This window comes from Aegilops tauschii, chromosome 5 (assembly GCF_002575655.3).
Source record: "Aegilops tauschii subsp. strangulata cultivar AL8/78 chromosome 5, Aet v6.0, whole genome shotgun sequence".
Taxonomy (NCBI): Eukaryota; Viridiplantae; Streptophyta; class Magnoliopsida; order Poales; family Poaceae; genus Aegilops; species Aegilops tauschii.
Window position 1 is genome coordinate 258,541,462 of NC_053039.3, and position 27,690 is coordinate 258,569,151.

The 27,690-nt window shown below is 45.4% G+C and overlaps 2 protein-coding genes and 1 long non-coding RNA gene across 3 annotated transcripts; all 3 read right to left on the bottom strand.

Annotated features, from left to right (window-relative positions):
- Window positions 1-1,896: 1,896 nt before the first annotated feature.
- LOC109735508 (PRA1 family protein B2) lies at window positions 1,897-4,052 on the bottom strand. The gene has a single exon (XM_020294728.4). It carries the CDS (start codon window positions 2,885-2,887, stop codon window positions 2,207-2,209), a length of 681 nt encoding a protein of 226 aa, XP_020150317.1. The 5' UTR covers window positions 2,888-4,052; the 3' UTR covers window positions 1,897-2,206.
- Window positions 4,053-5,565: 1,513 nt separating this feature from the next.
- On the bottom strand, window positions 5,566-8,097 carry LOC109735416 (uncharacterized). Its single transcript, XM_020294630.3, has 3 exons — window positions 7,838-8,097; window positions 6,103-6,303; window positions 5,566-5,832 (listed from the first exon to the last, which is right to left on the bottom strand). Exons 1-3 carry the CDS (start codon window positions 7,946-7,948, stop codon window positions 5,797-5,799), a joined length of 348 nt encoding a protein of 115 aa, XP_020150219.1. The 5' UTR covers window positions 7,949-8,097; the 3' UTR covers window positions 5,566-5,796.
- A 1,752-nt stretch (window positions 8,098-9,849) lies between these two features.
- Window positions 9,850-11,221, bottom strand: LOC123494138 (uncharacterized). The gene is made up of 3 exons (XR_006664062.2): window positions 10,966-11,221; window positions 10,670-10,881; window positions 9,850-9,897 (listed from the first exon to the last, which is right to left on the bottom strand). It is a non-coding gene; the product is annotated as an uncharacterized lncRNA (long non-coding RNA).
- Between the last annotated feature and the right edge of the window lie 16,469 nt (window positions 11,222-27,690).

Here is a 27,690-nt window from a genome sequence, read left to right on the forward strand (position 1 = left end):
ATGGAGAAGCCCCTGCTCGGTTCCGTCCGTGGCGTCGCTTGCTGAAGTGACCGGAGCAGAGGGGTGGTGTAGAGTGCAGGCACAGGCCCGGGATTGCCATGTTCGAGCAAGTCCTCTCCTACTCCGGTGACAGGGTGTAGGGTGTTGAGTCATGGACGCTAGCAGGGACATGGGGCCGCCGTTCTTGGAGCAAAGCAAGGCAGCGATGCAGGGGATGGAGCCGAAGATTTGGCCGCGTGATGGTGCCGGTTTCCAGAGGCGGGCCAGGCGGCGGCCATGAGCATGAAGACCATGTGGGAGGTTTGGGCGGGGCAAAGACCACGCAAGCGGGAGAGAAGGGTGGTGGTGCGGGAAGGGGCTGGTGGGGGCGAAACTACCTGATGGTTTGCGAGAGTAATAGGAGATCGTGGGCGGGCGTGACGATGCAGAGGGGATCGGGATGCTTTTTTTTTTCCCGCAGGAGCTAAACAAACATGGTTATAACCAATGGCAGTGGTGGGTATTACAGTGTCAAACATGTTTAATGCCACAAACCGATTTGGACCATCAGATCAGCATGGTTTGATGGATGATTTGGTTCTCCGCCCTTTCGTGCTTTTATAGGGGTAGTAGATTAGAGCATTTTCAACATCGACCCGTAAATTTTTCTTCCGTGTCTGTCCGCGGACACGGACATGGGAGAACGACGTCCGACGCTATCCATACACATTGCAAACACTTTTTCAACGAACCGAATAAAATTCATGTAAACACAGTGAATTTCATATAGACCATACGAAATTCGTTACATTTTGGACATATTTTAACTAAAATAGCTAAAACTATATGCACCTCCGACCGCACGGAGCTCCATTCCCGCAGCGGATCCCTTTGTCTTCTTCATGTTTGACAGCCCGCTCGTCGGACTGCCGTGAGCCCCAGAGGTATATTCTTTCCCCATATCTTCCCTATGTTCGGCTGCGCCGCTTATCGGAGTGGCAAAGGGTCTCACATCTGTGAAGCCTAGGCAGGGGTCGACGATGGCAGTGCCGCTCATCGGAGTGGAACCCCTGTGATGTGCTTCAGCCGGAGGGGGAGGAAGGGGAGGCCAATGGCATGCGAGCAGGCAAGACACCGGCTTCATGCTGGTCGGATGCCATGGAGCTTGTGGAGAAAATGGTGTGCAATGAAGAAGAGCGGAGTGTGATGCGATTTTCACCCGACATCTGCCATCATTTAAATAGCGGGGGGTGGGGGGCGGAGCCAACAGTCTTTCTGTTTAATGACGGGTGGCTCGCAAACGGACGTGTGGCCGGAGTAATTTTCTCAGCACAAGTGCGGGTCTTAATGGAGGAAGGTGGGCAGTCTGTTACCGTTTAAATGCGGCGAGGAGGCGTGTTCAGCCGGGCGAGCAGCGGGCGGCGCTCTCTTGGCCGGTGCGCCGGTTCAATGCCGACAGTGATAGTTCGCGTCCATCTGCGCTGCCCTCCCGCTCTGTCAAATCGCGGGCATCAATGCCGACTGTTGCATGCTCTAGGCTGACATGAATGTGACGCGGTAAGCGGCGCACCGCGTGGGATGGAAAGCGCGAGAAAGGCGAGGGAGCGGGTTTGGGTGGGCAAGGTGTGGCAGTTGTCCGATCACCCACAAAGCCCTTCACATTTCTCTCCGGGTTGCGGAAGAAAACACGTTTAGACTGCTCTGCTGATCGATATAGGACCGTGTTGAACTGCTTTCGTGTTCCGAACAGTGCACTCTCAACATATGCGGGCGGTTTGAGCGTCGCCGTTGGATGCCCTTACACCATATGAGAAACCAATAATTCATTTCATGAGTTTTGAATAGATGAAACATTTCCTAGAAACACAATGCAAATAAATTCTTAGAAAAATATCATATATAATTCAATTCTAGGTATCAAACAATCCACAGAGAAATAATTCATAAATATTTTGTTTCTCCAAATTTCCTATAAAAATCTTTTGAATCGTATAAAATCCTAAATGTAATTAAAAAATTCATTTAGTGTACGTAGGTGTAGCTAACTAGCAACACATATGGTGTCTCGTATGCTCGCTCGGTTCGGAATTAGTTGTCGCAAAAGGATAAAGTTAGATGTATCTAGAATTAAAATACGCCTAGATACATCAATTCCTTGGACAAGTAATTTAGAACCGATGGAGTATTTCTCAAGAATGAATCAGTCGACGGAATGACGTGGGGCGCCTCAGCCGCGCCCGCCTCCTCCTCCGGCGGCGTTGGTGAAGAAGGAGAGCAGGTCGACGGAGGAGCCCGCTCTTCCTCCAGCGCCAGGCTGCAGGTCGTCGTCGAGGAAGAGCTGTTCCTCGGGCACCCGGAACGCGCCGTGCGCGCAGGCGAGCGCGGCGCCGGCCGCGAGGGCGGAGAAGACGATGGACCCGACGGAGGTCACGAAGACGACGAACGCCGACGCCGCCAGGAGCCCGCCCAGCGTCTCCCTCTCGGAGAAGGTCTTCCCAAAGGCCGCGAGCGGGGGCGCGTCGGCGGGGCGGAGGAGGTAGAGCGCGCACCAGGCGGCGAGGAGCGCGAGCAGGGCGGCGAGCGCGAACGGGTGCGCGAGGAGGGAGGCGGCGAGGGAGAGCGCGACGAGGAGGGCGTAGTTGACGCGGAAGTAGGCGAGGTTCCTGCGGACGCGGGCGGTGGCGTCGGCGAGGGAGTCCGGGCGGCTGAGCGCCGCGCGGTGGAGGAGCTCCGCCCACGGGCGCGCGCCGGAGAGGGAGCGCTTGGCGGAGTCGAGGAGGCGGGCGAGGTAGGCGCGCTGGTCGGCCGCCGAGGAGGTGTCCGGAACGGGGAGGACGATGGTGGCGGTCGCGGCGGTGGCCGCCGGGAGGACGGAGACGGGGAGGAGGGGAGGAGAAGCCGCGGCCATGGCGTCGGTGGATGCCACCGTATCTGGGAGAGAAGAATGTTTAGGAGCGATGAACGATGGCGCGCGTTTCCCTCTCTGTTAACAAGCAAAGGTCAACCGTCAACGGTCAGCCTCGTCTCTCTCTCTCTCTCTCTCTCCCCCCCTCCGCGTTGACATTTCTGTCTCCTAATTTGACCTGAACTGGTGGATAAATTCAAGCTGAATTTGTAAACGCTGATAAGTAGTTTGGCTAGACCAGGGATCAGTTTCAGATTGCTGGTGAAATACAAGACTGGTCAACTTACCCCTCCGGTAGGTAAAGATGGTACTTTTAATAGTAATTGTCAAGAAAAACAACGGTCCATACAACTGGAATACATCAAGACACAAAATGACGAACAATTAAAATAAAATTACAACGAAAACAAAGTTGGTTTTCTTCTTCTTTGATTGTACGCCATTCGTCAAAAATATGCACTGAATCAACAATAGGAAAAAAGACACCGTAAACATTGTCGTCATGTCAGTCTTTGAAGAGACAATAATCATCCCTGCAAATAAACGATGAAGAACATTAGTTCTGGCATTAACCTACGCAATGCAGATTTACAATCTTTGAACAACCGTCTAGAGGGTTGGATGAAGCAAGCCATGTTGCAAAACAAATCGAAAGATGGGGTCCAAGTCGCCATATCAAGAGCCAACCAACTGTTTCTCTTAATTGACACGTCAACTGTCAAGATCTAAAGAGAACCAACAAAGTTCAACAACACCTACCTTCACATGCCCTTCTCTAACGCCAAACCGGACGCCGTCGAGGTATGGAGGTGACAGAGAGACCTTTGTTACAGCACACCATCATCTTCATCACTTCGTCAATGCCACCAGGAAAACAAAATCTAAGGAAAGCAAAGACCTATAAAAACTAATAAAATCAAAAGGGACGGACCCGCACTCGAAAATGCCGCTTGAGAACGCCGGCAGCATGCTCCCCGATGCTAGAATGCCAAACTTCACTAGGGAAACACTAGCCCTAAGGGCATCTTCAGACTGGACCCTCAAACTGCCAGCATCCGTCCGGACCGCGCGGTCTGGATGTGTTTTGCCATCCAACGTGGGCCTGTATCAGTCTGTCGACCGGTCCAGACGTGATTTTCCCCTCAAATTGGAAGCAAACTAAGGGGCGTTGAGGGAGTCTGGACCACTGCCACACAGGACTCCGACATCCCTGACCCACTGAAACCCCTCTCTCGGTCTCATTCTCTTCCACCCCACCACTACCCCCTTGCTTTGCATCTGCGTCCTCCTCCTCTGACGCCACCGCTGTACCTCTCCGACTGCCACACAGGGATTACCGGACGTCCGCAACTACCACCCACGAGCCCGCTCGCCTTGTACTACGGCGCCGTCCACCCAGGATCTATTCGTAGCCATGTACCTCTGTCCCCCTATCGATGAAGACAACCATCGTTGACACCACGCCTGACAGGTGTTTGGTCAAATGCCATTGAGCTTATTTTCGAACTCCATGTCATTTTTTAGAGTAAGAAGGATGGCGGGGGTACTCGACATGGTGAATGAGTCATTGTGCGATCTATGGTTTAGACGTATCTGTGGACTTCATAGGCACGAGTAGAAGGGGGTTCTTTTGGCAGCACGTGCATGGTTCGTTTCATGCATGGAAGCACATTGTGCCCTACGACATACACATCATCCATGAACGCAATGTGAAGTCATTAGCCTATCAATGATACACCATCCAGAACTCCGTCATAAGGTATTGTGGCGCAGTTGATTGGAGGCAATGTGGTCATTGCACGCGACCGCCATGGAGATTGTAAGTTTTGATTTTCTTGCTCTACATGTTGATTGGTTCATTCATTCACTCATTGTTGCTCTATACGTTGTGTAGCTTGCACGCGCTGCCGTGGTGTACTACAGGCCAAAAGGCAGACCATTCACACACATGCATTGTTGGATGAATCTCAAGGGACAATATGTGTGGGACAACATGTGCCGGAACTGGAGTTAGTATCACTAAATTTGATCTATCCATGAAAAACTTGTCGAACACCCGGTTGAATTGGAACTATTGTTTGTACTAGACATATTTGCATGTTACTTATGGATGATTTGTGCTATTTTTATCTGAATTTTGATGAATTACGTCATGTTTGACGAAATTCATCCGGTTAGTTAAAACCCGGTTTGAAATGTATGCTGCTAGCTTTGGATGACTGGCCCGCATCCGTGACCGCAGACTGATACGATGTTCGGTTTACGGGTCAGTGTTGAAGATGCCCTAACACAGCTATACACAAGGGCACAACAAGCACCTCCTATCCAACAGGGGCAGAGGAGAGGAGAAAAGAATTCCTTTCTAGAGGTTGTGTGTAGTGATGCAGACCAGGAATAGAGATACGTAAAGATGACATATTTGGTCCTCGGCCATGATCGCCTTCCCATTTTTGTCTCAAATTGGGGTATATGTTTTGCAGCGTGCAACCTCTTTAAAGGAAAACAAACACCCATCAAGCAAATTTGCATATCAAAAGCAGCTCAGTCGACGAAAAACAGAGCCTATTTCCTCCAAGGGCATGTACTCCACAGTTGCAGGGTGCACCTAACGCAACTCCTAAATTTTTAGTTCATGCAGCAAATCACTGGAACTCAACAACCAGCACAGTTGGACAAACACAGGACACCACAAAGGGTTCATGATTACGAATCGAACCAAGCAGTTGCAACATTCCCTTGCCATGGCAAGTCCGAAACCAAACCAACTAGATCACACAAGTACTCCGGCACTCATAAACACTGGCCATTAAACTGACACGATGTCTTACTGCAGCAGTTTCTCCTTAAATAGGCAATGGACAGAATATTAGGAACTCTGGAGTTCATGCAAGGCTCCATGCCATATGATGCGTCTAAAAGGTGGATCCATTCCATCCAAAGTCTGAGCGCTGCATGGTAACGAAAAAAGATCAATTAGAGTTCACATAATTAGCATCTACTAGTATAGAAAGGAAGCCACTGTGGAAGCTAACACGACGACTACGAGTTCAAACGACAGATGGACATTTACATGATCTACTCTTGATGCAAAGCATGCAAACATTGAGCATGTTCTTGTGCAGGATGGGCCTAACAAACAGCAGAATTGCAATGAGAACATGATGATGCCTGATGAAGACCCATGAATGAGCGGTCGACAGCAAATAATGTCTGCTTGCCTTTGAATCGTGGAACTTGAGGTAGAAGCGGGACTTGGGGATGGACAGCTTTGACTCCAGGATGGAAGCAATGCCGGCGCTCAGCTTCTTGTTCACATCAGCGTTCAGCCCTCCGATGGAAACCAGCTCGCCGTAGGCTGCAGGCTCCTGGGTACCTCCAAATGCCATGGGCACTGAACCCTTGAGAACAACCATCACATACTGTCGGAAGCACTCAAGTTAGTATCTGAATGAAAAAGGCGGTGAGGAAGAACTTTGGTATACCACTACTTGGTCAGCTGAAAAACAGAAAACTGTCACAGCCTTAAGTTTTCAGCAGTTCATGTGTCTGACATTGTATATTCTGCATCATATCATATCTCCAAATCTCCAGAGCAACTCGGTACGCTTCATTTTGATCTTAAATATGTCTGATATAACAACAAAAGTAGCTATTGGAGCCATTTCTTACTAATACTAACGTATTGCTATACTTAAAAACAACTAATCTAAGTACAATTAGCTTTCCAAAATAATACCCCAGTATATTTAGAACAGAAAAACTTGAGAAACAAGGAAATGGCCTGCATTTCTGTAAAAAACATAAGCAAATAAAGTTCTTAAAGGTGGTAGGTGTGATATTTGTGGCATAGGGAAGCGCCTAGAGTAAAACATGAGCTGTCCAGATTTACAAAAGATTAATGGTACTGCGCATATTTTATAATTTTCTGATGTATGGGGTTCTGAATTAGTATTTATAGAAGAACACGCAGAAAACAGCCATATCTTGTACCTCTACATAGGAAAGACAAGCAGAGCAAGTCAACATGTATTTCTGGAAAGAGTTGCAGATATTGCCTCCCAAAGCAAAATAAACTGTGAAAACAGCATGTTCACTCTAGCCTTGCCATAGACAATAATCATAGCCTCCTAATCAATTCCTCTGGTGCCACAATGACCAAGAAAAATGGGAAATATGAAGGTTTCAAAATTCTTTTGAGAGAAAGCTACACATAAGCTTCATGGTACTATTGAAGTTTTCCAGACATCGTACACTATGTTTACAGAGAAATTTGTAATGGTTGAAGATGTCGGCCCATGTTTGTTATCTGATTTGTTGTTGTACGAAAGACAGGTTGGTTCTATTTCACCTCTTTACCAAGTAACATGTATTTCAAGTTTCAGCATATTCATATCACAGCAAGTAACAGCACATCAAACATCCTTACTAACCCTGAAGAACATATCCAAAACGAGAAGACAACGACTTGACCACCAAACAGCAACAAACTGAACCTTGGTTCCATTCGGGTTTAGTCCAAGCTTTCAATTTCCGCGTGCATGCCAATTGATAAACAACATGAACTACAAAATTTATTTGGTTCAACAAAACAAACAGATGACCATAAGAAGCACAGTCCTAAACTGGACATAACCCCAGATCACAACCTCGAACTTGCTCCACGCATGAAAATGTCATACAAACCTACAGATCAAAACCCCGTGTCCGCAATTTCAGCAGTCGCGGGACAAAGATCTTCCAGGGCAAAGCAGACATGAATAGCGGACCAAAGGAAGGGGAACAAACCCCCAGCATCGAATCGACCCCCCAAAACCCTAACAGATTGAAGGGCCAGACCTAAGAGACGGATGGAATCCAGGGGACGGCCACGCCTATATGGATCGATAAGGAGATACGAACGCCTAGGCGAGGCGGGATGTTGAGGAAAGGGGGGAGATGGGGTAAGGAGCGTACGGCCTCCGGCTTGCCGATGATGGTTGCGACGGTGCTGGAGGCGTCGGCGAGGACGGCGGAGGTGTCCACCCCCTCCAGGTTCACGTTCGTCGACACGTTCAGGCAAGGCATCTTCCTCCCCCTCCGCTTCTTCTTCTTCTTCTTCTCCCCTCTCTGCGCCTTTGGTGGATGGGTGGGGAAGTATGTAATGGAGAGTTGGAGACCTCACTCGACCTTGGCGAGGAAGGACAAAACCCTGACCACTCGTTTCCTCGACCGGTCGACCCTATGCGTGTGTGTGTCAAAAAATAAAAGATTTTTTCGATTAGATAGGATAATTAATGTACTTTTTAAACCTAAACGTCTTACATTTTTTTATAAAATATTGTCCAACTATGCTTTTATTTACATAGCAACATATACTAAATGTGTGACAACATTTTTACTAACCTGTTCCTCTGAAACAAGCTTGTGACACAAACATTTTTTTTTTAATATTACTATACACTATGCTTCCTAACTTTTAAGACCTCACAATTAACTGAGGTCTCCGATTAAAACTAGGTCATCTGATTTTCACCGGGTCACCAAATACAGTACATGCAACCACCTTTGTATATCACATCGCTTTTATGAGGTGGATAACATAGAATCACATCGCGAAAGGGCCACCAAATCACCACATTATAAATAAAAATAAAACACGATCCATCATCTCCCTACCCGCCAAACTAAATATTCCATCAATTCCAAAATATATATGAGGGGTATTATTTTTTTAAGAGTCAAATGTAGCGACCCGACCTCAAACGGTCAAGCATCTGTGTATCCGTGCCATCCCTGGATCGGTATGCTGACACACACAGTACATCAATGTATATATCAAAGTGCAATCACATGTATAAATGACGTAAAACTCATATATACCTCATAAGTCTCAGCGGAAACAAACATAAGGGTGTGGAGTCCCATCAACGCCAACGGCAAGTTGAGTGTAGACCGTAACCCTACAACGTAACTCTTACTCGTCGTAGAAAAAATTCCTGCAACATAAGACGTTGCAGCCATGTAGGTCAGTACATTGAATGTACTGGCAAGTCACATCATAAGAATAATGAACCTATTTGTACATGCAATTTGGCTGGTGGAAAGCTCTAAGTTTGGTTTTGCATAAAGCTAGTTTTTCCCTAGAATAAAAGATATTATTCTACCACTACTGTATAGCATTGGATGAGTTGGTAAACCCAACTCAATCCATTCCCAAAGTTTCATTTAAAACCCAACTGTTTAATTAAAGGTGAGAAGATCTCCCTGCATTTTCACTACTAGATGCTTAAGTTGTCCGTAACCGGGGACACGGCTAATCGATTAGGTTTTAACACTCTGTAAAGGTTTGCGCACTTTTCCCCACAAGACTCGATCGCCTCCCTTGAAATTCTCGCACTGCCTGGTGTTTGAGAACAGGATGACCGAGACATAGTCTTTCGAAAGTATTTCCCCTTAACCCACGGATAGGCCGGTACACCTACTCATTCTACATCTGCTAGCCCATCCCGGAAGGGGTCACACTAACTACTCAACTAAGCCAGAGCCCATATTGGCTTGTGGCTGCACACGTAAGCTTCTAGACATGAGAATATGATTGATCTCTTTGAGCCTGGGCGGCCGACCACTAGTGGTGCACCACCATGGATTAACCATGCATGCTCCCGCTGTACTTCGCCACCATTCAAACCAAATACCGCCCAGGTAGTTCATTTACAAGTCTTGGTCCTGCTTACTACTTTGTCACTTATGTCTCACCATGTTCTCTTCCCAAACCACGTCTACATTTAGCGAGGCAAAAATAAACTTACACGGTGGTGACAAGGATGTATAGATCAGACCTACCTCAAATGAACTACTAGGTAACGGCATAGCCATCTGGCAACAATAAGTCCTACCATGCAATCCTACCACAAAAGGACTAAGTGCATAATATAAACATAGGTAATTGGAAGAATGGTCAAATATGAACTTGCCTTGATACTGATAGTTGAATTCTAGAGATCGATAGTACTCGGCTTCGCACTCCGGACAGTCTATCGTCAAAGTAAAATAACATACATAGGCAATCACTACAGAGATTCAAAATAATATGCGACAGAAAGTTCGGTAAAACCCAAATTAAAATCCAACACACTTCAATTGCATGCAAAATTCTAGGTGCAAAACACTAAGTGACGCAAGGTGCAAAACCGTGATGTGATCTATCGTGCATATAAAGCATAGTAATAAAACTATCATGGAAAGATCCTAATTGCATGAAAAAATGTGACAATGGTCCAAGTTATAGGATTTGGCTACAGTGACAAAGTGCAAAAAGAATCAACTCCATCGGAGCTACGGTTTAGGAGATATGGCCAGTTGAAGTTTGAATTCAAATCTGAATAAAGTATAAATTTGAATCTGACAAAATTTTACAAATATGATATCACTGGATAGAGCTAATCATGATGAAGAATTTGCCGCCGGTTTCATCGAGTTTGGATCTACGGTTAAAAAGTTGTGGCTAAACTAAAATCAGGGACTAATCAACTAATTCCAGGGACTAGATGGTGAAACAGAAAATAAACTAAACTATGAACAGGTCCTCGACCACATGGCAGATTCCTACTGGCCGAGCAGCGTTCGCTGCGGGCGAATGACCGCTATCTAAGCAAAACAGCTACCGCGGCTAAAAAAAATGAAAACCGGAGACCGGTTTTTAACTAAACTGCACGGTTTATTTGAAACCGCGGTTAACCGATCTAATCCAAATAAATAATAATAAGAAAAATAAACTAAACGAACGAGGCGGGAGGCTCGGCTTACAGCGGCGATGACGACGAGCAGGGGGCGGCGGCGTTGGCGTCAGGCGGTGGCGGCGGTGGCGGCAGGGAAGGAGACGAACGGGACGGGCACGACATGGGCGGTTCGGTGGTGGTGACGGCGCACGTCGGGGTGGGCTGGACGGGCGGAGCGAAGGGCGGCGGCTCCGTGCTCCGGCGAGGACGCAGGTCGTCTGCACGGCGTCTCCGGCGAACCTAGGGAAAAAGGAGAATGTCAACGAGATGCGGTAGATCGAGAGAAGGATATTGACAGAGAGAGTGGATGCCGGGGTGGTCTACGGGCGACAAAAACAACGATGAGGTCCTCCGGCTCCGGCGAGATCCAAAGCGGCAGTACGTCGGCTATGAGAAGCGAGGGACAATGCGAAGTGGCAGAATAGAGAGAGGGGGTCTGGGGCTTTTTATAGGCGAGGCTAGGGCGTCGGGGAGCAACGGGATAAGCTCTATCCCGAGAGCTTCGGCGGGCGGGTTCGGGAGTGCGTGTGCGTGCTCATCCAGCGTGAGGAGCGGGAGGTTGGGGGTGACCTGGGAAGCGGGGCCCCATCTGGCATCGACAGTGGGAGAGAGCGAGCGAGGGACGGGCGGGCGGCTCGTGCGTGCGGCGCTGTGGCGCTGGCCTCCTGGCGCTTGCCTGGCAGGCCGCTGGCTGCCCTAGCGCTGCGGCTGGCCATGGCCTCGCTGGCCTGTGGCTGGGCCGGTGTGCTCGAGCGCGCGTGCGTTTTTTTTAAACAGAAAGAAAACTCCAACAGAAGGAAATTAATTATAAATTCTACATAGGCATATTATATACCAAAATGCTCAAAAAAATACCAAGAATAAGATGAACTATTTTCCAAGTTCAAATAAATTTTATAAAAATTCATAAAAGTCAAACAGTGCTAGATTTGCATTTAAAATCCATACAAATCTTTTTTTTAAATACCAAAATGATTTAGAATTTATTTTCTCCTAATTTTCTATTGAAGGGAATCATTTTACCCTTATTTCCATTTATTTATTTGTTTGGAGAAAAATAATTTGAATTAAAATTAAATAACTCCCAGGAGGATTTGAAATTTGGAAATTCAAATAACTTCAAAGTGACTTTCAAATCATTTCTTTGAAACTTCCAACTCTCTTTGTTCAAATTTGAAGAAGTCATTTTATCTTCCCTCATGAACTCATTGAGTTGCTTAAAGTTTCTAAATTTGAAATATTTCAAATGGAATTCAAATCATTTTCAAACCCCTTTTTATTTATTTAAATGGAAGAAGTCATATTATCTTCACTCTAGGGTTTTGTGATGAAATGAATATGAATACACGAGGATCAAACATGTAAGATGAAAGTTTTGGGAAAGTCATTTTATTCCCTCTCATTCAACTTTCAAAAAGTTTCAATTTCCACTCAATTTCACACAACAAACAAACAAACACAATTATTTATTTAATATAACATTCCAAAATTTAGAATTTTGGGATGTTACAAACTACCACCCTTAAAATGAATCTCGTCCCCGAGATTCGGAGAGGCTAGAAAGAAGGTTAGTTTTGGGGGTCTCCTTGAAAATCCATTCAACAACACAAGGTATGGGGTGCTACCACCCTTAGAAACATGGTTATGGTTCCAACAAAGCTCATGTACCCATCCATTGGGTTGACGGTGTCAGTCTTCTCATATTCTCCGGGATAACTCCCTCATTGGTGCCATTCCGATAACGACATAACCTTTTCCCCAAAGTCTTGAGTCCTTGCGTCAAAATAAGATCCTTCTGGGACTGGGGCTTCTTAGTTGTCAGGCTGTCGCCAATGCTAAATAACTATCGAAAATCTCATGGTGGTCGACAATTAATGGTTCCTCCTGCAGGAAATGGTTCTGGGTTGAATCCCACCGTATAACCTACGATTGGCAACGGGTGCCTGTACATGGTTTTCATCGTCCTGCCATTCTAAGGCTTTTGGTTTGTCGGGTCGACACTCTCCTAGGGTTTTAAGGCTCTCTGATTTTCCATCAACATATGATAGCTCATGATAGAAGTCTCCGGTATGGGGGCCAATCCATCCCGTACTTGAACCATTATCACATACGCAGATAGGGAATCACGTATTCTAACACTTGGGCATCCTCACAAGCATCGCAGAACTTCTCTTCTCCACGAACTGGGTTCGGGTAAATCCAATGGTTCTGCAAGCCAAACAAAACCCTCTATCGTTTCTTCACAACTCTTAGGTTTACGTAACCTCCTATGGAACGTCTGCTGATGAAATCACAGCTTCTTCCAGAATTCTTCCTGCAACAAGGTTGTGCTTGCTTCTTTTTAAATCCAAGTCCTGTGGGTTATGACCCACTTCAACACTTGTATATCTTTAACTCATCCTTGGAGTTACTATTGTTCCTTATTCCAACATTTCATCTCCTTTAAATCCAATAGTACTTCATTCCCTCATACTCTTGGGGTAACCATCATAACTAAAACAAAACTCCAACTTATTTTGTCCAAACTGCACCTATGGAACAACATTTTCCTTTCCATCGGTCTAGTGTTCACACAGGGTTTTACCATTAAACAAAATGTACTGGTTCATCCATAATTCATATTTCTCTTCATATCAAATCCTTTATTACATCCTTAACCACTACTCAAAACTCAGGTTCCAAAAGTATTTTATTACAAATGTTGCCATCCACATAGTTTGGTATGGTCAAGCATTACTTCCATCTTTATTCATTTGCCCTACTTGAAGATGCTTCAGTCCCACTAGAATCGTGCGATGTGATCCTTGAAATCATCGGCCTTTTGTTTCATCATGGTGGCCATGAGTTTCATCTGCATCATCTCTGCATGCACTTCCCTCAGGTATTCCTTAGTGTGATGGAGTCTTGCTTCTAGTATTTCTCCAATCTGATGTATGGCTTCCATAGCAGCTTCACGAACAGAGTCGAAGAATGTTGCTCGTGGTACTCGAGAAATGAAAAAGTATTGCCCCATAGTCTTTGGGCAAACTCCCTTCACACGGTGGAGGTGTACCTCCACGTACCAAAGTTCAACTCCATTCTCCATGAAAGGATAACCTTTGTAAACTGCATCTCCTTCAAGATGAATATGCTTCATCATGTCCTTCAGGATCTTCGGGTAATCCTGATCACTGGTCAGGGTCATGATCGTTTCTGGGCCCTTCAAAAAAGACTCGTAAAGGGTTGTCATCTGCAGGCATAAGATAGAAGGGGTACTCAGGATACTGTATGTATTTCCTTGGGTGAAATGTGGTTATTTTTTCGGGAAAGGTTTGGGTCAGCTTGTCCATGGGTTCAAGGCTTAAGTCTAGGCGAGATAGTGAGAGAGGCACTCAAAATCATCAACAACTCATGACACCTCATATGAGATTCCAAACATATCAACTTTTATTGCTTCACGAGCTATTACAATTTCCATTCGGTAACTCAACTCAACATCCCCAATGAAAATAAAAGTGTGTTCCACATTTATTACATGCTTTATTTCAATATCAAGATCTCAACTATTCAGCTCAAGCTTTCCTCGGGTCTGAACATTCTCTGGCAAAATGTCCTACTCCTTTGCAGCATAAACAAATGACGTCAGACAAATCTAGGGGCTTCCTGGTGGTTATCTTGGCTCCTTGGGTTCTTGGCTTCCTTGCTGGGCATTTGCTAGCATAATGACCTAAATCCTTGCATCTGTAACAAGTGATATGACTTAGGTCCTTTTCTGCAGAAATTGGGTTGTTCTGGGGACACGTGCTCTTTCTCTTCCTGGACTTCTTTGTTTCGATCAATTCTTCTATCTCATGTGGATCAAACTCCACTTCTTCTATCGGGAAGTCTCCCAGATACTCTTGGTTTTCCTTCATGCAATACTGTGAAAAATGTCCTTCTTCTCCACATGAATAGCAAGCATTGGAGTAAAATCTGTTTAGGCTTTCTCCATCAGGGTCGTCAACATCTTCTTTCATCACCGGTTCTTTTAAACTTTCCCTGAGGGCTTCTTTCATTGCTTCCTTCTGCTGCTTGGTAATTTCTTGTACCTTGGGGTAAATATGACACTGGGCAGGGTAGTGCGTAGTTCCTTCACACAAGAAACAAGTAACCTGCCTAGTTGGGCATTCTTCAGCTCGGTGATTTCCTTCACAATGATGGCATCCATCCTTGTGTTCTTCATGGGTGTGTCCTATTTCTCCGCATATCTTGCAGGCACAATGTTTCTTCATCGGGTTATCAACATGCTTCCGGATAAGACGGGATCCCAACAGAGTCTTCTTCAATTCCTCCCAAGTTTTTGCTCCATTACATCCTTGTATGGCTTGATGCATTTTCCACCAGGTTGCAGCACCTTTTGTAAAGTACTGAAGAGCGTATTGAACCTCATACTTCCTTGCAACTAAATTGCTCCCGAAGTGATTCTCCATGTTTTGAATCCATAGCTCTGCCTCCCACTGAGTGATCGGTCTAGAGAATACAAGCCCATCTTCATTCATCATCTATTGGGTCCAAGGGTTTTGGGATGAGATACGGGAGAGGGATAGAGAGAGATACACACAATACAAACAATATAGTTTTGTAAATGGTTTTATTTGTTGCTGTCAGAAAACACACACAAAATATGACAGCTCACAAATCATCACATCTAACATGAGTACACAACAAGGGTTTGGTCTTCTAAAGGTCATATAAATCTTGGAATTCTTCCGTGTCTTCATATTCTTCGAGTCTTCGACTGTCGTAGCATTAATTCTTCTAGTGTATGGTGAAGTCTGATACCTTGTCCTTCTCGGAGTGGTCTCATCAGTTGATCCTCCGTGTGGTCAAAGGGAAAAAGGGTATTGTCTAACTATTTGGGGTAAAAGGAAAGATTTGATAAAGCTCGAAAAAGAAGAGAGGTAAAGGATTTTTTTGAAAATAAAGTTTTAGAGAAATCCTTTCCTAAGGGCTTTTCAGTTTCTAGGGTCACGTCCTACAGTCAACATGTGCTCTGAAACCATCTCTGTAGCGACCCGACCTCAAACGGTCAAGCCTCTGTGTATCCGTGCCATCCCTGGATCGGTATGCTGGCACACACACAGTACATCAATGTATATATCAAAGTGCAATCACATGTATAAATAACGTAAAACTGATATATACCTCACAAGTCTCAGTGGAAACAAACATAAGGGTGTGGAGTCCCATCAACGCCAACGGCAAGTTGAGTGTAGACCGTAACCCTACAACGTAACTCTTACTCGTCGTAGAAATTCCTGCAACATAAGACGTTGCAGCCATGTAGGTCAGTACATTGAATGTACTGGCAAGTCACATCATAAGAATAATGAACCTATTTGTACATGCAATTTGGCTGGTGGAAAGCTCTAAGTTTGGTTTTGCATAAAGCTAGTTTTTCCCTAGAATAAAAGATATTATTCTACCACTACTGTATAGCATAGGATGAGTTGGTAAACCCAACTCAATCCATTCCCAAAGTTTCATTTAAAACCCAACTGTTTAATTAAAGGTGAGAAGATCTCCCTGCATTTTCACTACTAGATGCTTAAGTTGTCCGTAACCGGGGACACGGCTAATCGATTAGGTTTTAACACTCTGTAGAGGTTTGCGCACTTTTCCCCACAAGACTCGATTGCCTCCCTTGAAATTCTCGCACTGCCTGGTGTTTGAGAACAGGATGACCGAGACATAGTCTTTCGAAAGTATTTCCCCTTAACCCACGGATAGGCCGGTACACCTACTCATTCTACATCTGCTAGCCCGTCCCGGAAGGGGTCACACTAACTACTCAACTAAGCCAGAGCCCATATTGGCTCGTGGCTGCACACGTAAGCTTCTAGACATGAGAATATGATTGATCTCTTTGAGCCTGGGCGGCCGACCACTAGTGGTGCACCACCATGGATTAACCATGCATGCTCCCACTGTACTTCGCCACCATTCAAACCAAATACCGCCCAGGTAGTTCATTTACAAGTCTTGGTCCTGCTTACTACTTTGTCACTCATGTCTCACCATGTTTGCTTCCCAAAACCACGTCTACATTTAGCGAGGCAAAAATAAACTTACACTGTGATGACAAGGATGTATAGATCAGACCTACCTCAAATGAACTACTAGGTAACGGCATAGCCATCTGGCAACAATAAGTCCTACCATGCAATCCTACCATAAAAGGACTAAGTGCATAATATAAACATAGGTAATTGGAAGAATGGTCAAATGTGAACTTGCCTTGATACTGATAGTTGAATTCTAGAGATCGATAGTACTCGGCTTCGCACTCCGGACAGTCTATCGTCAAAGTAAAATAACATACATAAGCAGTCACTACAAAGATTCAAAATAATATGCGACAGAAAGTTCGGTAAAACCCAAATGAAAATCCAACACACTTCAATTGCATGCAAAATTCTAGGTGCAAAACACTAAGTGACACAGGGTGCAAAACCGTGATGTGATCTATCGTGCATATAAAGCATAGTAATAAAACTATCATGGAAAGATCCTAATTGCATGAAAAAATGTGACAATGGTCCAAGTTATAGGATTTGGCTACGGTGACAAAGTGCAAAAAGAATCAACTCCATCGGAGCTACGGTTTAGGAGATATGGCCAGTTGAAGTTTGAATTCAAATCTGAATAAAGTATAAATTTGAATCTGACAAAAGTTTACAAATATGATATCACTGGATAGAGCTAATCATGATGAAGAATTTGCCGCCAGTTTCATCGAGTTTGGATCTACGGTTAAAAAGTTGTGGCTAAACTAAAATCAGGGACTAATCAACTAATTCCAGGGACTAGATGGTGAAACAGAAAATAAACTAAACTACGAACAGGTCCTCGACCACATGGCAGATTCCTACTGGCCGAGCAGCGTTCGCTGCGGAAGCTATTCGGTGAATGACCGCTATCTAAGCAAAACAGCTACCGCGGCTAAAAAAATGAAAACCGGAGACCGGTTTTTAACTAAACCGCATGGTTTATTTGAAACCGCGGTTAACCGATCTAATCCAAATAAATAATTATAAGAAAAATAAACTAAATGAACGAGGCGGGAGGCTCGGCTTACAGCAGCGATGACGCCGAGCAGGGGGCGGCGGCGTTGGCGTCAGGCGGCGGACGGGCGGTGGCGGCGGTGCTCCTCGGCGGCGTGGAAGGAGACGAACGGGACGGGCACGACGTGGGCAGTTCGGTGGTGGTGATGGCGCACGTCGGGGTGGGCTGGACGGGCGGAGCGAAGGGCGGCGGCTCCGTGCTCCGGCGAGGAAGCAGGTCGTCTACACGGCGTCTCCGGCGAACCTAGGGCGAAAGGAGAATGTCAACGAGATGCGGTAGATCGAGAGAAGGATATTGACAGAGAGAGTGGAGGTCGGGGTGGTCTAGGGGCGACAAAAACGACGATGAGGTCCTCCGGCTCTGGCGAGATCCAAAGCGGTAGTACGTCGGCTATGAGAAGCGAGGGACAATGCGAAGTGGCAGAATAGAGAGAGGGGGTCTGGGGCTTTTTATAGGCGAGGCTAGGGCGTCGGGGAGCAGCGGGATAAGCTCTATCCCGAGAGCTTCGGTGGGTGGGTTCGGGAGTGCGTGTGCGTGCTCATCTAGCGGGAGGAGCGGGAGGTTGGGGGTGACCTGGGGAGCGGGCGCCATCTAGCAGCGACAGTGGGAGAGAGCGAGCGAGGGACGGGCGGGCGGCTGGTGCGTGCGGCGCTGGGGCGCTGGCCTCCTGGCGCTTGCCTGGCAGGCCGCTGGCTGCCCTAGCGCTGCGGCTGGCCATGGCCTCGCTGGCCTGTGGCTGGGCCGGTGTGCTCGAGCGCGCGTGCGTTTTTTTTAAACAGAAAGAAAACTCCAACAGAAGGAAATTAATTATAAATTCTACATAGGCATATTATATACCAAAATGCTTACAAAAATACCAAGAATAAGATGAACTATTTTCCAAGTTCAAATAAATTTTATAAAAATTCATAAAAGTCAAACAGTGCTAGATGTGCATTTAAAATCCATACAAATCTTTTTTTAAATACCAAAATGATTTAGAATTTATTTTCTCCTAATTTTCTATTGAAGGGAATCATTTTACCCTTATTTCCATTTATTTATTTTTTTGGAGAAAAATAATTTGAATTAAAACTAAATAACTCCCAAGAGGATTTGAAATTCGGAAATTCAAATAACTTCAAAGTGACTTTCAAATCATTTCTTTGAAACTTCCAACTCTCTTTCTTCAAATTTGAAGAAGTCATTTTATCTTCCCTCATGAACTCATTGAGTTGCTTAAAGTTTCTAAATTTGAAATATTTCAAATGGAATTCAAATCATTTTCAAACCCCTTTTTATTTATTTAAATGGAAGAAGTCATATTATCTTCACTCTAGGGTTTTGTGATGAAATGAATTTGAATACACGAGGATCAAACATGCAAGATGAAAGTTTTGGGAAAGTCATTTTATTCCCTCTCATTCAACTTTCAAAAAGTTTCAATTTCCACTCAATTTCACACAACAAACAAACAAACAGACAATCAAACAAACACAATTATTTATTTAATATAACATTCCAAAATTTATAATTTTGGGATGTTACATCAAATCCCTTCTACTTTGACCAGGCCCGGAGCCAAAAATATCGATAGTCACAATATTAGACAAAAATATGGAAACTCGAATCTAATGGTACCGTTTGATATTATGGATTTAATATATTTCTCTACAAATTTGATCAAACTTAAAGTGGTTTGACTTTTTCAAAGAGTAATATACACTATATTTTGAACAGAGTGAGTAATTTGTTATAAGAAACCTAACAACACCAATGGCGCAGTGTAAGTGCATCTAGTGGCCCTTAGTGATTTTGATGTATTGAAGACTTATAGGTTAAGTGACTAATGCGTTTGTGAGTGTATACAGGTCTATAAGTCTATGAGGAGTTTGATATTTACAGAGAAAGTCGACCCCTAAAAATGAATGTCTTCAACTGAACATTTTGGATTCCTAAAGACTTTCTGAAGACTATGAAAGTGAAGAAAATGGTTTGACCGTGAAGAGTTGGATTTCATGCGAGGAACATGAAGCGTGAAGACTTTTGTTTTCGTAGCTTCATTTTCTTTTTGTTGAGTCACAGGAAACACCGTACTGTTAAAGGGGGTTGAGGAAAGACTAAGGAAAAGTTTCCAAGTGATGCTCATCTCAAATCCTACACCTACCAATCCCTTCCCTTTGAGTGAAGCCATTGGAAATCTCATGCAGTTCAGTTAATTTCTTCTGTTCTCTGAGGAATTTGTTCTGACTGAGGAGTTAGGAATTTGCTAGTGCGGATTGCCTACACAGTGAGGAACATGATAGCCCTGAGGAATTTGATACTCAAATTTCCGACCGTTGTTGTGCTATGCGCCAGCTGTCCCAAAATATCTACCCACCTAACGGTCATATCATTGAAGGGCATTTATGTCTTATCATGTCGGGCTGCTCCCTAGGCTATAAATAGCCGCCCCCTACAACCACTAGCTGGTTGGCTGCTCTGAGAGAAACTGACACTTGTCATTGAGAGCATCCCATCCTCCGAGGACTTTGAGCGAAAATCATCAAGTGAGGAAAACCCAAACACCTACAAACCCAAAGTGATTGAGCATCATTGAAAAGATTGATCCTGCGTGGATCCGACGCTTGTTACCTTTGAAGACCGTGCATCTTCCAGACGGTTAGGCGTCAAGGTCTAGAGCATCCAAGAGGAAATTGTGGATCGCCGAGTGACCGAGTTTGTGAAGGTTTGAAGGTCACCTGAAGACTTACCACGAGTGATTGGGCGAGGTCTGTGTGACCTTAGCTCAAGGAGAATACGGTGATGACTGTGTGGCCGGGACTGTGTGTCCTTAGGTTTAAATACCTAGCCACTCCAACTAGATGTACAACTGTCACAGCAGTTGGAACTGATCTACCAAATCATTGTCTTCACCAAGCCTACTGGTTCTATTTCCTCAACCCTTCCATTTCCTCTTTACTGTGTTGTGTGCTTGTTCATATCTGTTTGAAGACTTTGACTGAAGATTTTCTCAATTTCCTCCGTCCAATTTCTTCAGTCTGTTTGTCTTTATCCTGTGCTTACGCTTTCTGTACTCTGTGTTTGTTTTCATTTCATCATGATGTCTACGCTTATGTTATGTTATGACTGCATCTGAGTACTTATTCCGCTGCAAGTAGTTCTTCGCTAAGGAATTTCCTCACCCTGAAATTCCTCAGTGAAGAATTCATAAAAATCGCCTATTCACCCCCCTCTAGTCGACTTAACGCACTTTCAATTGGTATCAGAGCAAGGTACTCCCTTGTTTTGTGTGATTTTGGTTTAACCGCCTAGAGTTTTAGTTATGTCGACCGCAGGTATGATCATGGTCTCTGCTAGGTGTCCTACCTTCGATGGAACGGACTACCCCTACTGGAAGAATAAGATGCGAATGCATCTTGAGGCACTACTGCAGGATGCTGCTAACGCGACGCTACGATCAGAGACCCTTCGAGAAACTGTGTGCGATGCCATAATCGCAAATGGTGCTGTATGAAAACCGTCAGAAATGTGTAAAACGTTTGCGATGATGGATGCATCATAGGTTTTAGTTGCGTGTGCAATGAAGGGCATACAGTTAAGTTCAATGAACTGTTTGCGATGAGGAGGAACAAAAGAAATGGGCAGCCAGATGGAGGCGTGTGCGATACACAGCATACGGTTCACTCGGATAAACTGTTTGTGATTAGGCAACACAAATGAAACGGTCAGCCAGATCAAAGGTGTGTGCGATATACGGCATGCGGTTCACTCGGATGAACTATTTGCGTTGTGACATGAGAACGGAAACGGTTCAACTTAATAAGATGTGTGTGATACGCGGCAAATAGGTCTGTAATCAGAAATGTGTTTGAAGACTGATAAGAACACAGACGGTTGCTGCTAATAAGACGTGTGTGTTGTGAGCAAACGATTGCTGGTATACAATTGTGAGTGATTGATGAAAACATCACCGACGGGTTCCATTGTTTAGTCCGTGTGCGATGTGATTTTCTTTGTCCGCACACCATCTACGCTCTATCTACAGAGCATCAACATATATACTTAAAAAGACAGCATTGCATAACCAAATTAAGCATACAATTACACAAGTGACTACACACATAAAATTTGGACACACCAAAGTAAGCAATTACATGCATACTAAAGTAGGAGAAACGAGGATCTAATCATCTACTTATTGTTGCGACGACGCTTGCCATTGCTCTGCTTCCGGCTGGATCCCTGGCCGTTTTGGGGAAGGAGGGACTTCCTCATGTCAACAATCCGCCGGTACATGTCGTAGCTCGTGTACGCCTCCTTGGCCGCGTACACGACGTGAGCTTTGTCGAGTTTCTCCATTCAGGCCAAGTGCCAGGCACGCTTGTCCTTGTTGCACGAATCCTTCATGTCTTTGTAGTAGGGGTCGATGATGGCCTCGGCAAGGTGAACCAGTGAGTCCTTCTCATGCTCCTTGCTGCCCCAGATCTTGTATTGGCCCTGGATGTTGACAAGTTAGTTGCAGGCGATGCCCGAACTCTCGAGCGCCTTTACATCATTGGTGATGTCCACCGTAGCGAACATGTAGTGGGGGCTATTGACAAACCTGGCGACACGCTCGCAAGACCTTGTGGCCAGGCAGTAGTGGTAGACGAGGACGTGGTGGCGCACGCACATCTGGGCGACGGCGACCTTGGGACGAGACCCGGCACGAGCGCGGGTGTACTCGAGGTCGAACCTGGCCACCTTGTACTTCTCCTCAGCAAGCAACAGCTCCATGATGTGGATGGAGTGCTCCGCCCAGACCGGGTCGTTGGTGTACACCACCGAGAGGTCCATGAACCTTCTGTGGGTGTCCACCACGGCACACATGGTGAACTGCTGCTCGTCGTCGGCAGCCGCTCGGAGCGCCATTGGAGCCGCGCAGGATACCCTCTAAGAATTTCTCGTGGTGGGTGTGCTTCTTGCAATTCTGGGGCGCGATCGAAAGGTTGAAGAGACACAAGGGTAGGTTAAATGGCTGCTGTAATAATGAATGGGGGCCGGCCGGCCTGTAATCGTCATGTCTTGTCACGGCGTTCATAGCGGAGGATTCCAGAATCCAGTGCACGCTTGACAACACCGCATCCCAGGCGTGGACACTCGAGTGCGATAATTAATTCTGCGCTCTACAGTGCACATGGTGGAAGAAACCAACTGTGTGTAATAATGTCAAAGATCGCAGTCAAGTTAGCTATACAGATCGTGTGCTGTGAGATCGACAAGGTAAACTGATTCGAGAATGGTTAATAAAATCTAAGACCATTGCATATTAAGGTCAAAATAGTGCTAGCAATATACCAGTCTCATACGATGCCATTTCAACGATTGTACCACAAAAGCTCAAAATGTTACAAGGTTCAAATTCTAGAGTTATATGGCTCAAATTCGAAGATTACAAGGTTCAAACTGATATTAGAAATGAAATTCAGCTCATCAGCTGCAAACGCTCGCACTGATGCGCTGAACATGGATACCAGAGAGGTTCAAACTAATATCACCGCTTCTAAGTCTGGCTTCGAAACCTCACAATTTTTGCAAAGGGGTCAGCCACTGAGAAGTCATGTATGGGGTTGACCCGATGACTTCTGATTACTCTGTCATCTGAAGTTCCAAAATGAAATTCAGCATTTTTGGAGCCTACTCCATTCTGCCGCAGGCGCCAGCGCTGATCAACAGACCATTCATTTTTGTGAAATAAATGTAGGGCAAACCTCATTTCCTTCAGCACCCTTGCTCTGAGAACAAAGAACCTGGCGAATATAATCTCCGGTAAGGTCCCTCAGTAGGAGTTCAAAGTAATTTATGAGAGATGCAGATCTAGGCATTCGACGTGATTGTTATATTGTATCACATTATCCACCACTGGGCCTAATCTTATCTGCAAAAGAAGAAAACGTGTTAGTGCCTACATGCAGTTTTGAACATTACTACAGGACTAGCTATTTGGTTTGCAGGATTTGTAAAATGCACTAACATGCCATCTTCGATCTGACATGATTAACATGGGCATTTGATTACATTCTAGAAAAATGTAGCCTTCTTCATAAGAGGTTGGAGTGGATGAGAAGTTCCCTAAGAAAACTAGTACAGATGAATCCAAAGGAGAAATGCTTATTGATTGTAACCATATGGATCAAGCAACCAATATGGGGGGGGCATGTATGTACTGTAATCATCCAAAAGAACCTTCAGAAATCGTAGTACATTGTCATTGTAAACTTGGAAAAAGGTGTCACAAATTGAACTCCCTTATGGTTAACATTTAACAGGAAAGGAACATCACCTCGATATATAGCTTCTCCAGGCACGGAAAGCATCTCAGGAAACTGACAACTTGCTCCAGGTCGGGCCCGATAGATTCTAGTGCCAAGACCTTCACTGTGCCCAATTTCGAGGTCAAGCTTGTCGGAATCATTTACTGAATGACAGACGAACAAACATCTTCAAAATTAGAAATAATGTTAATTTGTAGAAGGAGAGGTAGAAGGCGGCTGTTGTACCTGAACGAGTGTGGATCCAATAACAAGTTCGGAGTATTTGTCAGACGAGTAGCCCACCACTGTCAATTTCGGCACAGAAATGACATTGATTCTTGTTGGACCTTCTTGATCAACTACAAGTAATCTCTCAAGTGCAGGTGTGTCCTAGATGACCATACCGTAGTCCACCTTTTGTGATGTCTTCCTGCCGCACCAGCAACACACATAAATAGTCCGGAGAGTCATGGAGGTGATGTGGAAGGTACTCAACCCATTGATCGCCTGAAGACGAAGGTACTCGAGTGCAGTACAGCCACGGAGCAGGCGCTCCATGTCACCCTTTGAGAGGCAGACGACGACGAGCTCAAGGTGCTTCAGTCGTGGTAGAATAAGAGCGGGCGCGTCATTAAGGGGCGGGAAATGGCAGTTCCTAAACTTGGTGACGCGCAACGCGGGCGCGAGGCGGAGTGCGGATGTTGCCAGCGACCGCATATGCCCATCATCAAAAGTGAGCTCCTCGAGCTGATCTAGGGCGGGGGATCGGAACCAGTCGTCAAGCTTGGCTCGGTCCTTGCCGTTGGAACGGAACTTGCCCATTCTAAGGCCTTTGGTTGGGCCCAGGTGACTGCCGAGGATCTTGGAGAACACATCCAAGGTTTTGCGATAGCCATGGCAGAGCTCGTGGGTGTCAATGAGGTCTAGAGGGCTGGAGTTCCATAGGGGGCGCCACCGCCGGGAAAGGAGGGTTGTCCGCGCCCCATATTTGGTTGGGAGGAGGGAGATGATGACTCTCAACATATCATCGGGGAGGCTGCTGATTAAGTCTAGGCCTGCTGGAGTCGCTTGTGGTTCTAGCTCGCCCCGCCTCCGCTTGTTGGCAGCCCCGTTCTCCACCTCTGGAGTCTCCTTGTCAGTGGCGCTTTTTGATAGAAATGGGAGTACAGGGAATATTTAGTTAAAACAGGGCAATAGAAAAGTGTATTGGTAACTAGAAGTTATTAGGTAGGAATATAGTAAGATGAGGGAATAACAATTGGTTGCTTAAATACTACACAATTCATTTGACATTGCTGGGTAAGTCACCATATGTAGATAGTTGAAAAGAAAACTTACTTCGAACAAAGTCTGGACGGATGATCTTGTCGGGGAAGTTAGCATATATCTCATGACCAGGCCCTTCTATGTGTAGTGCAATTTTAGTGCCAGCTTTCAGTACATAAAACTTTGCAATTTCATTCCAAAAGCCAGTGCCAAAATAGTAGTCACCACGTTCATCAAGTCTTACAGTAGCAACGATTGTAAATCCATGGTTTGTGCGCAGTATGACATTCGTGAAGCCTTGATGTATGTAAAGGGAAAAATTGTGCACTACATAATCTGTTGCATAGCGAGGGATGTCCTACAGAAAATGGTAGGGTTGTTAAAGAAAATATGGTAACATGCAAATATGGGCCCAAATTGAAAGAACTGTACAACAGTTGAAATCGAAGGACAAAAGTCTATAATTAAACAGATAGGGTAAACATGATGTCATGGAAATATGAGACTAATCGAAAGAACAATACATCATTAATTTGCCTAATATAGAAAGAAGAGGGGAAAATCCCCTTTGACGTATATGGTGCATGTGGCACCTTTTATCCAAATGTAGCAATATTTAGGATATGTTCAGGAAAGTAGGCCATGCCAACCGATTTAGGGTGAGATTGAACATACCGCGCGCGTCCTCAAGTTATCTGGTACGATGAGATGGAATCTCTGGCGGCGGTCGCCAAGTCCTGAAGTATCGGCGCACTGTACATTCTATGAATGAAAGAAAACCCTCAAATCAGCTCGAATAAAAATGAATTCACGGTGATTTCCGCCGGGTGATTAAAGGAGGCAGATGAACTGGGATAAGAGATGAGATAATATCTCGTTAAATTAGTTACCTTGTCGTCCATGAGAAAGAGCCCTCAGTACGGCAGATTCCCCAACCGAGCGGAGCTAGGTCGACCGCGAGCAGCATCGAGAAAGTCGATGGCGATAGGCGGTGGCAAGCGGAAGTGGCGAAATGCGGTGGGCTTTGCCGGCAGCCTGGCAGCGGCGGCAGGCATCGTGCTTAGTGTTTACCGCCGCGATAGGCGGTGCCATGGCATAGACGCGGAGGAGCTTGTGCAGGTGTGAATGGGGAACAAACCGGAGGGGCCGAGGCGGGTGGCGGGCGGGGTGAGGGTTTTTGTGACGTGGGGATGGTGAGGGTTTTCTTTTTTCTTTTTTGAATTGGGTGGTGAGGGTTTTCTGTCCCACAAAGAATTTTGGGGGCGATGGTTTGCTAGAGCGAACCATGTGTGATTGACGCAACAGGCAAAATGATAGTCATTGCACACGGTTTCAATTTTGGGAACCGTGTGCGATTGACGTACTACCTCCGTCCTGGTTTATTGGTCCCCCGTTGTAATTTTTACCAAAATTTGGCGAAATATTTAACATACTCAGACATAGATAATAAGCGTACACGTACATAAGCATAGTTCAACCATAAGTACATAGTTCAACCGTCATTAAGCATACTCAAGCGCACATAGTTTGATCCATCCCACATCTCATCTCACATGCGGTCGGCACGATCCTGAAGCTTCTCCAGGTACTCGGCGTACGCGTCGTGCGCCACCCTGCGAGAATTCTTCTGCTTGAAGGAGCCAACGGCCCGTCCTCTTGCATGCGCAAGAACACTTAGATACGCGTCATGAATCTTGTGGTTGCAAAATGGGCATCCATAGCCGTCGTTCCAAGTCCTAATACGCCTGTTATGCATTCCCGCATAAAGCTCCCTCAGGATTCGCCTCTTGTACCTCCACTGGGCATCTTCATCCTCGCTGTCCACATCGTTAGACATCACATATAGTAAAACAAATTTGGCATCAAATCACTGATTACATGCCGTGAAGTAGGATTAGGAATTTATGGCTATTTATTTATACATATTCAGAGATTATGGTTCGGTTTTTAAGCACAGTCGTCTATGTACAGACCAATCTTGAAGAAAATAATGTCACAAACATATGTATGTCATTCAAAATCAATTGTAAGTCCTGTCTAGGAATTATTAGCACGAACACTAACCCTAGTCGGATTACTAGCAGAAATCATTTGCACAGATGAAACAACTAATCACTTATCACATGTACCATTCAAACAATCAATACACTACACGGATCTAACAAAACTTACTCAGATTTCATGGATTGGGAGAACATAACCACGAGATTTCTATTCCAAAAAGGGGGAGGCAGGAGTAACCAGAGAAACCCTATGATCTATTTGACACATAAATGGATATAGATGACTAACCAGCTGTCCGTCGTCGTCGAAGTCGTCACCGGAGTGGTCGTCGAAGTCGTCGCCAGAGTGGTTGTCGGAGTCGGTGTGGAACTCCGCCTCCGGCTATGGAAGCTCGACGACGTCAGGGTGCAGCGATACCTCG